Below are 12,089 nucleotides of genomic sequence, written 5' to 3'. Positions count from 1 at the left end.
AGGCCACAAAACCCTCTACTACAGAGATGGTGTTTTGGATCTCTAGCAGTGGGAGAATTCTTGTGGTGTTGTATGGGCTTTTGGCAAGTTAATAAAACCATGTAAACAGCTGATTTGGAAAATGACCACATGTTCTATATGGTCAGTATATGGAGAGGGTTTGAGTTGCACCCAATCCTACCCACCCCCCCTAAAAAAAAAGGGAAAAAATTAAAAAATTAAAAAAGAAAAACAGAAACTTCCAAAAGAAAAAAGAATGGTAAATATAACAATGAAAAATCCCATTCAGTAGTGCTGTTTCATCTCTAAGAGATGCTTTATTCAACAGCGGGTATCAATCCCCACAAGTAACATCTGCTATCAGAGGATTTGCAGGTACACCTTTGTTCACTGCTAACTGAATTTGTGTCAGTATTATAATTCAGCAGATTTCTGCTTTTCACTCAAACCAGGATTAGCACTGACTTGGGCTGGAGGGCATTCAAGCTGCTGTTCTTCTTTTAGCTATATTTCTCTGTAAACATCTAATTGTTTCAAAAAGTGATGTACAGTATGCAAAAACCTGAATTCAATGCAAATAAGTCTGCGCAGCTCTAACGTTAACAGGTGTTCTCATTAGTGTAAGTAGACAAGGAACGATTCTTGAATGTTTTATAAACACTTATAATCATGGCCAAATACGTTACTATCAGTATAAAGATACTTATAGCAGCATCTCTTTTTTTCTTATTGTGCAATCTCAGCACTTATTAATAGGAGACATGTGTCAGTAAATGAAATACTAAAAGCCAGTACCAGCTTCTGCCTGCAAATAATGTAGCTGTAAAACGCTCTGCTACTGATGAATAAATTTCTGGCTAAAATAAGAGTCACTGAAATGAAATCTTTACACATAGCACATATATATTTTAAATATATATCTTTGCTTGTACTGAAAGTAGAGCATTCATTCTCGCTTTGATTTTTTTGTGTGTGTTTGTTGCAAGGACTTATCATGTTGAGTCTCACTCACATATATCATAAAGTGTTATAACATGCATATAAAATCGGACAGGAGGACCATCCATCACTAGGTATTGTCCAGCTGGTAAAGCTAAGAAGGACAGGACTTCTGTAAGAAACCATTGCCAATATCTCTGTGTGTGGCTGTGTAATATATGGCTTCAGATTGCAAAGGCAATAACAGTAAAATATTACCCCAAGGAGAAAAGTAGCTTGCAGTAGGTATTTGTACATTGCCTTTAGTCTTCATCTGTGGACAAAATGCACAATTGTCTATTCCCCTACTTCCTGCTATGCACAGACATGACTGAGTTGTGCTTTAATTATTGCCTCTTGCCTCTCTGCTTTGAGACAGTTTTGGGGGAACGTTTTTCTCGCTTCCCAAGTCTGGTGACTTCTGTCTCCCCAGAAATCCATCCATCCTGCTCCCATGACCAGGGCAGTGACTGCATGGGGCTGGAGCAGGGGGTGGTACAGACAGGGTGTACATGAGAGGCTACACTCTGCTCTGCTGTCTGACATCCAGGATGGCCATCTCCTGCTTGCCTCACATTTTCCCTTTTTGCTCTTTGCCCTCTGAAGGAAACCTCTGCTTTTGAGAGTCCAATCCAAGCCCAGCTGTGAGTCCAGCTCACACACAGTGCCAGTGCAGCAGATAAGCAGGATATACTCCTCCCAGTACCTTCCTTGGATGTTTAGCAGAAAGTGTTTGCTCTTCCTTACCTTCCCCTTCGTTTAAACAGCGTACTCTTTCATTTTACATATGTCCAAGGGAAGGATGAAACGAGACCTTTACTGGTGGTGGAAAGTGCAGAATAACAAGATGTTTCTTGAAATCAGCAAAAACATCCCAGTAGCCCCTGGCTGATCACTGGACCTTTCCTACTCCAGGTAGCCTCTGTGGGCTCTCCAGGCTGAGCTCCTCTTCAAGTCCAGGGATGATTTTTGGTCTCTCTGTGCCTAATCAGCTTTAATCATGACCTCCTATTTGTTCAATATCTTCCTTGCAAGTGATATAAATCAGTTCATCTGCAACTGAGGTTCTTCACAGCCAGGAAAGAAAACATTTGCTTTACAATACAGAGTATATTGCTGGTATTAACCTAATTCAATAGAACCTGTACATCCTATGAGTTCATTTATTCACAGCAGGACCCAGTGCTAGAAATTTACCAGGAACAAAATTATTTGTTCATCATTGTTACAATACAGTTCCATTTAAAAACCTGTTCTTTCTTGGAAGTTTGACCCCAGACTGCAGATTGTTGCATCCACTTCAGAGCCATTGATGCGTATAGTCCAAGCACGAGGTTAATGTCATTAAGAAGCAGCTTATGTGTATGAGCAGGTTGCTTTGATACAGTGACCCCAAGAAGGTTCCCAGAGAGATAATGGATGTGCAAATCAGTCATACCACAAGACAATACGATTGATGCCCTATCTTATAAACATCTGGAAGAAATCTGTCTTAAAATTGCTAATATTGCAGAAGTTGTGAAAACAGAGGATCTGTTTGTTGCCTCTTTGCAATGCTTGGTTTTCACAATAATTTTTACAGAGTCAGAAGAAACAGGGTAATTATAACATAAGGTTCAACATCTTTAGATATGTAGAACATTTTCTGTTGCTTAAAACAAATATTCCCAAAGAAAGTATAAAACATTTTTCTGACTTGCAAAGTTTTTGCAGTCTATCATTTAAATTACTTAAATAAAGGGAGCTTTACTACTCCCAAAAGCTGAGAATATAACACCCGCCATGCATATTAGCTTGATCTTTTTGACAGACCAGAAAAGTGTTTGTGTGTGCCAATTAAAACAAAAATGGATCCCCAGTGGCTTGTTCCTCACACAACTTCTGAAGACTGCTATCATTGTATGCTGGGGTAACCCTGGATAAGGCGGCTATCCAAAGTAAACAAACTTTTCAAAACTTTCATGACAGATGGGGGTTACAAATGCATTTTAATAAGAGAGTTGCCAAAGCAACTTTTTTGCAATCAGCTTATATTTACTTAACATCTAGCAACATTGGGAGCACAAGGCAGATACTTTCTCACAAAATTTTTAAACAAATATCCTTTTTTTTAATATATATATAATTTTTTTTGAAGCATTGGTTGAAGACCTTTTCTTTCAAGCTGATATTTCCCCATCACTTCAGTGTCAACTTTGCTCGACATCCAAAGGACTGCTAGATTGGTAAAGCCAGACTGCAATATGAGACAGACAATCTGCTTGATAATGAAATTTCTTTGGTAGTCGTAAACATCTTAGAGTCCTTTAAGTAATTTAACTATCGGCATAACCATGACTACCTCTGTTTGATAGGCTGAATCATATAATGGATATGTGATGCAGTATGGATATAATGCAGCTCAATGCTGATCCTTTTGTTTTCTTTTATTTGCATTTCTTTAATATTAGACTCCCAGCTCACTGCAGTACAGCACGGAGAGATATTTTATTTATCCTTTCTGCTGCTCACTCATTCAGCATAAACATGGCCAAGAGACTGGATTATCTGTGAGAAAGAATTTAAGATCAACTTCCAGAAATGCTGTTAGACTTTTGACATGTTTTTAGAAACTTACATGTCTCTGTCCCTGTTTAATTCAAATCCAGTTAATTAAACCACTAAGGAGCATAGTGTCTCCCAACTTTAATTAATTCTACTTCTACCGTGGGTGTGGACACATGAGTATCTATGTTTTATGTATTTATTCTTGAGCTATGTTATATCCTAATAATTTAATTTTTTTAAAGAACATTTGGAAATGGAGAGAAAATTCCTAGGCTGTCTGGCTGTCTTTTTCTTCCCCTCCTTTTTTTTTCCCTTTCTTTCTGACTCTCTTCCCACCTTTCCTTTCCCAGCCCTGGTGGCTGCCATGCAGATGGAAAAAGGTGTGTCCTGCTTTGTGTGGGCTGGGTGGCTAGACCCCATCCTGCAAAAATATCTCATGAATATAAAGGAAAAAACCCCAAGATTCCACTTTATTATAGGAATCAGGATGAGAAAAAAACCCAAAACCTTGTGAGGGAGCAAGGTGAGATGAAGGAAGCAGTGGGAAGGAGGAAGAGTGTTAGCTTTTTGAGCTAGAAATGCTCCAGTGACTCACATTTCCTTTTTTCCTACACATATCAAGGACAGCAATCCCAATGCACAGCACAACAAGAGGAACACATTTTATTGAATTTCTGCACGCAGAGGTATCTGTCAATCCAAGTTTAAATCACTTAGTGTTCACCACAAGCTGTGGAAGTCCCAGGTGACGTCAAAATTTAGGTTTCCAGTGCTGGATTCTGCACTGGATTAGAGTCTGGTGGGGTTTTCCACAGTTTAGGAGTGTCAAATAATCCAATGCTGAACCATCGGGGTGGGCTGTATGAAGCTTTACCCCACTAGTGTAGCATTTTTTTCCTGATGTCCTACATTCAGAGGTAGTTAAAAAGTGGCTTGTTTCGGTCTTTGACCTAAGAACTATGTGGTGGTTTCTTGGTGGCCATACATGAGCTATACATGAGCCATACCCTTCCCAAGCTGCTCTCTCCATTCCCTTTTGCTGCAGGGTAGAGAATCTGAAGGGGGGATTTTTTGCTGCATTTCTCCTTCCCCATAGGCTTCTTCACTTCCTATATTAAAGTTTGTTCTTGGCATTGCCTGAAAATAGTTCATCACTGCAAATAATAGTTATAGCCACCAGAGATGCATAAGTACACTTTGAAGTGAGCGAATCAATAGTACAGTTTTGTGTTTTTGCTTTGCTCTGTGAACGTATCTCTTTCTTCCACATCTCCATGGAGTGCCTATCAGTAGCACTGCTAAAATTGCCTCCATCCCTGTTCCGCAGCTAAAACAAATGTAAGAAGCTAATGTATCTATTGTATGTTGGTAAAGAACTAGAGGGATACCATCAAGGCAACTTTTATTCACAGCCATGTAGTAGTCCCCAGACCAAACTTGGTAGGAAGACCACGGGCAGAAGCCCCTGGGTTTATCACATGGCACTTTTCTGGCTTGTAGCTCCTGTTTTCCATTGGTGTAGGTATTCCATGAAAGGGATTAATCTCTGAGACAGGTTCGAAAAGGTGATTTAGCTAGACAGTAAAGGTTTGGAAGTCCTGGAGGAACATAGCCATGCGTGGCACAATAGCACGTCCCAGAGCACAACCCAGCACGGGAAAAATAGAGGATTTGAGAGATTTTTAAGAACTGCTGATGCTGGGTAGGATGCAATGTCTATTTATGTCTTATAAAATGGCAGTTGTATCTATTAGATTCAATGTCCCATATTTCCTGGAGCTATACAGGCATCTTTTTGTTTGATAACAGCGGATCTTGTTGAATGCAACCTTGGTACATCATTATGGTGACATGCAAAAGAAGCTCGCCCCTCTATTTGCAGCTTTATAAGGTGACAAGAGAAATCCTTAACGAGGCACAAGTAGAATATCATAAAAAGTGCTTCACACCTGCCTGCCCCCCCCTTCCTTCCCACACTTTGTTGGCAGCCCAGCAGTGTATGGAATTTAACACACGTTTACCTGCGGCGAGCAGATATTTTCAGAGGATCAATGCTGAACAGCAGGACTGTACTACAGTTCATTGTGAAACTACCATTTGAGTGCATTCAGCCTTTGAAGTGATTTTTTTTCCAAGGTGCTACAGCAAGAAAGAGAGAATCTGGGCATCTTGTCTCCCCTATAAGCAACCCAAAGGGCACACCCTTTGTAAATAAGAAGGTTAATGTCAGTTGTCATTCCTTGCGAGTATTTATTGCCGACAGCAGCATCATAATTCTGCCTGGTAAGGTAATGCTAATTCCAGACTGTAGCCTTTGCAAAAAATGATGGCAGAGAGAGGGATTTCAGGAAATATTTAAATAAGTGAAGTACCTGGCACAATGGGGACTGGCAGCTCTATCTAGAGCACTTCATTTCTTTTTTTTTTTCCTCTTTATTTTTTTTTCCCCTTCCAGATTTGTCTTTCATTTGTTTCTCCTGTCCCTCTGTTTATTTCAGCAGTGCCTGATCCAGGGACGATGTGTTAGCATGCCTTAATATTGAACAATTTATGCTTGTTGTTAGTTATACATCATTTAGGGCTGTGATCATAAATTGTTCAATCACAAGGTTTAGTCAAAGCTAGCATTCTTTACCGATGTCTTTTCCCAAGGGTGTTGAAAATTCGATTGTTCAAAGTGCAAATATGGTTTAGCAATCCCTTCCAAGAACCATTTATCAGAAATCCTAAGGAGGTAATATATAAAAGTGGGGTAGGAAACCTGCACATTAAATGGGATTTACCAGCCAAAGCCTTTGGAACTGCTTTGCTGTGAATGACTGGAATGGAGCAGAACAAAGTCAATTACTGACTGTAATTAAGGAGTGGATGCATTTAAACTGTAGAGAGCAGTAGCAGTCTTCTTGAAACTGTCTAGTTACTCTGAAGATTAGTCTGAGGAAAGAAAGAAAAGGACTTGAACTGTATCTTACAGAAAGTATATTTTAAATGAATTCCCTTCCCTCCGTTCTATGATCTGTTTTTACAGATTTCCTCATAAAACACTGATAATATATGATTATCAAAATAACACATTCAGACAAAGAAACTTTCAGCATGTATTTTGCTTTGGTCTTGTTAGCAATGGAGTATCTCTTTTGCATATCATACAGTGCAAATGTTTATGCAGTGCTGAATACTTCTGTTTTAATAAAGCCTGAATTTACTGAACGGAAGACTGAACTATGTTGTGTCCTTTTTAAGCCCTCAAAATACAGTAAATCTAATTATATATGTTGCTCTTACTTTGAAAATGTTATTCCATTTTATAATTTTAATAATGATTTGTTTATGCTGGGAGAGAGGCATTAGATTGAATTGTTGCCTGTGTTTAGTCTAATTCATATCTGCGTGTATACATTAATAAATTGTGGTGTAATATAACACATTTTGAACCCAAACTTTGCCGTGTAAGCTGGGCACAGAACTGGAGGTCAGCTCTTTCAGCTGCTCACCTTCAGTTGAATTTTGACTTCTTAAGTTTCTTTTTTTCCCTTTGATAAAGAGAAGGGTGAGTGTGTGCTCAGTGATTAACAGTGTGGCTGTGGGCTAATAAGGGAATTTAAATTTCCCTGGTAGAAAAACTCTCCTATGCACATGGGGAACAATGGGGTGGCTGGAGGTCCGCTCCTGACGGGCGCGGATAGGACGGGATGAACATCTGCAGCCAGGCAGCCTCCCGAGCCCGCGCCAGGGGACCATTCCCACATTCTCCTCACTGCTCTCACAGGATGTCCCTGCTGGAGCTGCACTGACGGGATTTTCCTTAATGCTGATGACTTTGGAAACCTTCCTTACAGGCATTTCCTCAATAACGGGAGGGTTATAGAACAATTAATAAAACATTCAGCCGTTTTGTCTTCCCCCCTCCGTTCTCCCACCTCCCTCGTAGTATTTGACTTTTAAGATGTGGAAAGTACCCGGGCTGGTGAGGATCTGTTCTTTCTTTTATGCTTTAGCAAAAACTCTTGACACGGGGCAGACTCAGTGAAACAGTAGCACTTCAGGTTGATGGATTTACATAAATAGTCTGTGCCAGGTCTTAACGGCTTTGCTCTGCTTTTCCTCATCCTTTGGCCAGAGAGAAGTTTCTGTTGTCCACTGTGTTCATCTGTTCCCTGAGAAAGACCTGAAAAGGTTTTAGTCCTTACCCCAAAGAGAATCCTGATGCGCAGGCTAAACCTGCATCCCCAAAACCAGTGCAACCCGAGTGTGCAATGCCCACGTGCGGATGCTACTGAGCTTTGCACAAGAAAATCTTAGCAACAAAACAAACAAACAGCTTCGTTTCAGAGCTGACCGGAGCTGAACTGGTTTGGAGCATGGGCAGGATGAGTTCCTGCCCCTTGCAAAATGAGGTGGAGACGTAACCCTCCACTCATTTGTCCGTAAACATGCAGAACTGCTGTGCCTGGATCATGCTCCATGGCCCCGTGCACCAGGGATCCGCTGAATAATCCTGGGGTGAAGCACTGCACAGCTTTATACCTCAGTTTTGCCATCTGTAAAATGGTCATTTTGTCCTGCTGTGCCAAATACCTGGACATCTGATCTGGTAAACAGAGATATATGTGCAAAAAAACACAGAAGAAGAAAAAAAAAAGTGATGCATCATTATTATTATTATGGTAGTTTAGAGAAGTTCAGACCATGAGAATATGCATGCATATTTCCACCAAATATTGTTAGGCAGTGAAAGAGCATTATCAAGGGATTGAAAATTCTTTTGATAAATATTCCCAGTGAGTGGGTCAAAAATGTAAATCGACTTCTATTCAGATGAACTGGGGATTTTTTTATATTTTTTTTCATGATAAATGGGCTCCTAATTACTCCACTGCAGCCATCTTTGATGGTTTGTTTGGGGGTTGGTTTTTGGGTTTGTTTTTTAATGTGAAAAAGAATGAAATTATCAATTTTACCAAAAATATTTGGGAGTGGACTCTGGAATCTCAGGTATATAGTAAATGTGTAAATTTGAGAATGGAGGCACCAGACTTAGAAATAATAATACCAAAACAGAAGCAGAAACTGAAAACAACAGGAATTAATTTGCTTATTGCATTAAATTCTTTTTCAGGGTGTGTTGATTTATGTTTGAACCGTGTCTTGTAACATGGAGGCACTTGGCTTTGCCCAACTTTTGTCACATTCACATTATTTTTGTGCTATTTGTGTTTGGTGGTTGCATTGCTGAGACAATATCTCGTTTGTTGTGACATATCCAAAACAGTTTTCAGACAGAGGTTCAAAACTCCTCAGTAACTCAGCACTCCAGGAGATAATTCCTGGTACAAAGGAAAAACATTTGGGTGCGTAGGAGAGAAAAAGAGAAGAAAAATCATCTGTCTGGTGTGTGCTTTACTTACCTGTGTGTGCCCTTGCCCTCCCCAGATCACGACAGTGTCAGGAAATGAGTTCCTCCTCCAGTCGGATATCGACTTTATCATATTGGATTGGTTCCACGCTATCAAAAATGCAATTGACAGATTGGTATGTATTTGTTTTGGCTGTTACCTTTATTAATTAAGATGTAGTAATTTCAACTTCATTTGCTTAGGCATCTCTACAGGTTTTAGGCAGTCAGCAGCTAGCTAGACGCTCCTTCCTCTGAAGGGTATAAAAATATGTATGCAAATCTACTAAAAAATGTCAGATAAACAAGGTTGTTGAACAAAAATGTCATTTGATTCTTGCCTCGAAATGGAACGCTACATTTATTTCTCTGAAATAACAAGGACATTGGTTTGCTGAGGGTTGTAAAAGCACAGAAGCACTTAATAACTAATGAATTTTTGCATTTTCTGTTTATGCAGCCTACAGTATATAATCTTCAATAGAACTATTAATACATTTGAGCCTTTTATGAATTTTTGTATTACTTATTCACAAGAATAACACTAGCAAATAATATTCCTTTGTAACTGATTGCTGTTATTCTCCCAGGAAGGCTGGGGGTTTTCTACTAGAAGTAAGCAGGGCTGCATTTTATTAAAACAGTTTTTAATTACCAAACCAGATTCAGCTGTAGCTTTTTCTTTCTTTTTTTTTTTTTTTGCCACAATTTCCAAACGTCTTCCTCCTACCCCTGCCTGATCCAAGAACAGATTATTATTATTTTATTTTAGAGGGCACTGAATTTCCTTGTTCACCACAGAGTCCGTTGAGAGAAAAATATCCCCGTTTCTTGCCTTTTTTTTCTCAGGTTTTGCTGCTCTGGCATTGGCAGAGCGGGCAGAGGCAGCCTCTTTGCAAGGGTTAATCGGAACACGGCTACTGTTTCCTTAAAGAGCTACAAACATTATATTACCCTCAGGCTATAATCAGCCAAGGAAAGTTTGATCTGATGATGTATGTCTTCATATTGTGCATTTCATTGGGTATGTGAGGATATTGATATCCTACCAAAGATTTTGGGGTGGAGTTTTCCATGGAGACTCAGAACACTTTTCTTTTTTCCACTCCCCCCCCCATCTTATTCAGCTAAACATCTAATAGACTGGATTATATATATTATTTTTTTAAGTGCAATTAAGGTAATATTGCAGCTTAAGCTGCTCCGGGCCAACAACGAAGCACCTCAGCAGTGAGAAATGGTGCTGGTACCCAAGGGCAGGGCTTGTTACAGCGAAGGTTTGCCTTTGCCATGTAAGCAGGGCAGGATGCCACCACAAAGCACTCAGTGACTTTCAGTTTTAAAACTTGGAATGAGTGTACAAAGCCATGTAGCTTTCCAGACTGTTGGGATGGCTAAATCTCACCTGAGCAACCACAATGGGAAGAGATGTCTAATTAGCCAAAATAACACCTTGGGGCTTATTTTCTATTTTCTTTCTTTTTTTTTTCCCTTTTATTTCTTTTTTTTTTCTTTAGCTATGATCACTAATTCTCACTTTATATGCCAGTGAATTAGAGCAATAGAAAAGCTCCCCCTTGCTCTTTACTAAGCTTAGACCAGCAGAATTCAACCCCAAATTTATAACGATGTTTGAAACAATTGCATTTGCAAGAATATTTACTGTAACTATCTAAACCAGATAGGCAATTTAACCTTCCTCCTTGCAATCATTTGGAAGTAGCCTGCAATATGGAAATAATTTTTTGGTCTCTACAGGCTAAAGAAGTAGGCCTTTTGTTTTCCTCACTTAAATGGGAATTTATCTCAGAAATTAAGATCAGTCTGTCAGGGCCATAAAAGCTTTGCCATATGACAAATTTTGCATTACACTTTCCTTAAATTATATACTCACTGCATCACTTGCTCTGTGTGTGTCTGTTCGCTTCTGATTCTGCACTGGCATTCTGTAATCTTTTACTATATTCTTACAAATAATAATTTTATTAAAAGCATACACAAGCACGTTTATTTATTTATATATACATATATATTCTTTTCCCAGCCAAAAGAACGGAGTTGCACATCAAGAAATTTGGAGTTCAAACTCAGAAGATCAACCAGCATCGAATTGCTGAATAGCTTAGACACCGAATCCAAAGAGTCAAAGCCTGAACACAGAAAATCTTTAAGTAAGGCTTTTTTATTTCCTGATTTTTTTGTTCTCTTTTTTTTTTATTATTTTCCTTCTTTCCTTTTTAAATAACTATGCCATTACAGGGTAAGATAATTTTTACTACATAGAGAATGTAAGGAAGATCACTGAGAATTTGAAAGCTGAATGTGTTCTGTGCTGATATACATAACTTGCATTTAAGTTAAGACAGCTACTAGCACCACATTTTTAAAGAGCTACATTCTCTCTTAAGCAAAACAAATTTGTTTAGGAGCAAAGACGTTTATTTAAGCCATTTATTTTTAAAAATAAGCAACATGAGTCCTATGTTAATGGTCTGTTGCAGTTGCTTTGTTTCCATTTTAGCAAAATACCTCAAATTGCCAGAGTAATTTTGTCTGTTGTATATTTATACACTGAATCGCTGAAGGACCTGACATATCTCCTGCACCCGACGAGCGGTGATATATCTGTAATTTTACAGAAGGTAAATTCCAGGGCTTGAGGTTGATTTTTTTTCAGTGTGATTGGAAAAGAAAGTGATCTAAAACTAGCAGGGATGCGCTTTACTCCACTGAGACTTTCCTTTCCCAGTTCGTGCCGAGATGCTCGTGATATTGTGGGCAGTAGATGCCGGAGCTGGTGGTGACCCTGAATCACTCACTCAGCATTTTTCAAATTTCACCCTCTCTCCCTTTCTCTCTCTCTCTCTCTCTCTCTCTCTCTCTTTCGAATCTTTGTTTTTCTTCTTTGTTTGGCAGGAGATGCACATACTGCTTCGAACGTAAGCGCCGTGACAGCTTTAGCCTCGCTGCTGGTACGAGATACCTATAGGTACCGACGTGCTGTGTAGGAATTTGCCTGCACGCATTTCAGTGTAGGATCAAAGCCTTAGACGTTAAGAAAAGAACTGCATTAAAAAGACCCAGCATAGCTATTTTTAATGATAATTATCCACAGAATCATAAATATATGCACACATGCGTGCGTGGATACACACACACAAATAGAGAG

The 12,089-nt window shown here is 39.3% G+C and overlaps 1 protein-coding gene across 1 annotated transcript in view; it reads left to right on the top strand.

Moving 5' to 3' along the window:
• Window positions 1-12,089, top strand: part of ARHGAP15 (Rho GTPase activating protein 15) — a gene marked incomplete at its 3' end in the record, with an annotated part of 314,335 nt that overhangs the window by 142,349 nt on the left and 159,897 nt on the right. Inside the window, exons 6-7 of the mRNA XM_084264739.1 lie at window positions 8,959-9,057; window positions 10,965-11,091. Of these exons, the coding sequence (XP_084120865.1) occupies window positions 8,959-9,057; window positions 10,965-11,091 (226 nt within the window). The remainder of the gene's footprint in view (window positions 1-8,958; window positions 9,058-10,964; window positions 11,092-12,089) is intronic.

This window comes from Gallinula chloropus, assembly GCF_964237585.1.
Source record: "Gallinula chloropus genome assembly, chromosome: 5".
Lineage (NCBI taxonomy): Eukaryota > Metazoa > Chordata > Aves > Gruiformes > Rallidae > Gallinula > Gallinula chloropus.
The sequence above is the reverse complement of the archived record's forward strand: the minus strand, read 5'-3'. Positions and strand labels throughout refer to the sequence as shown.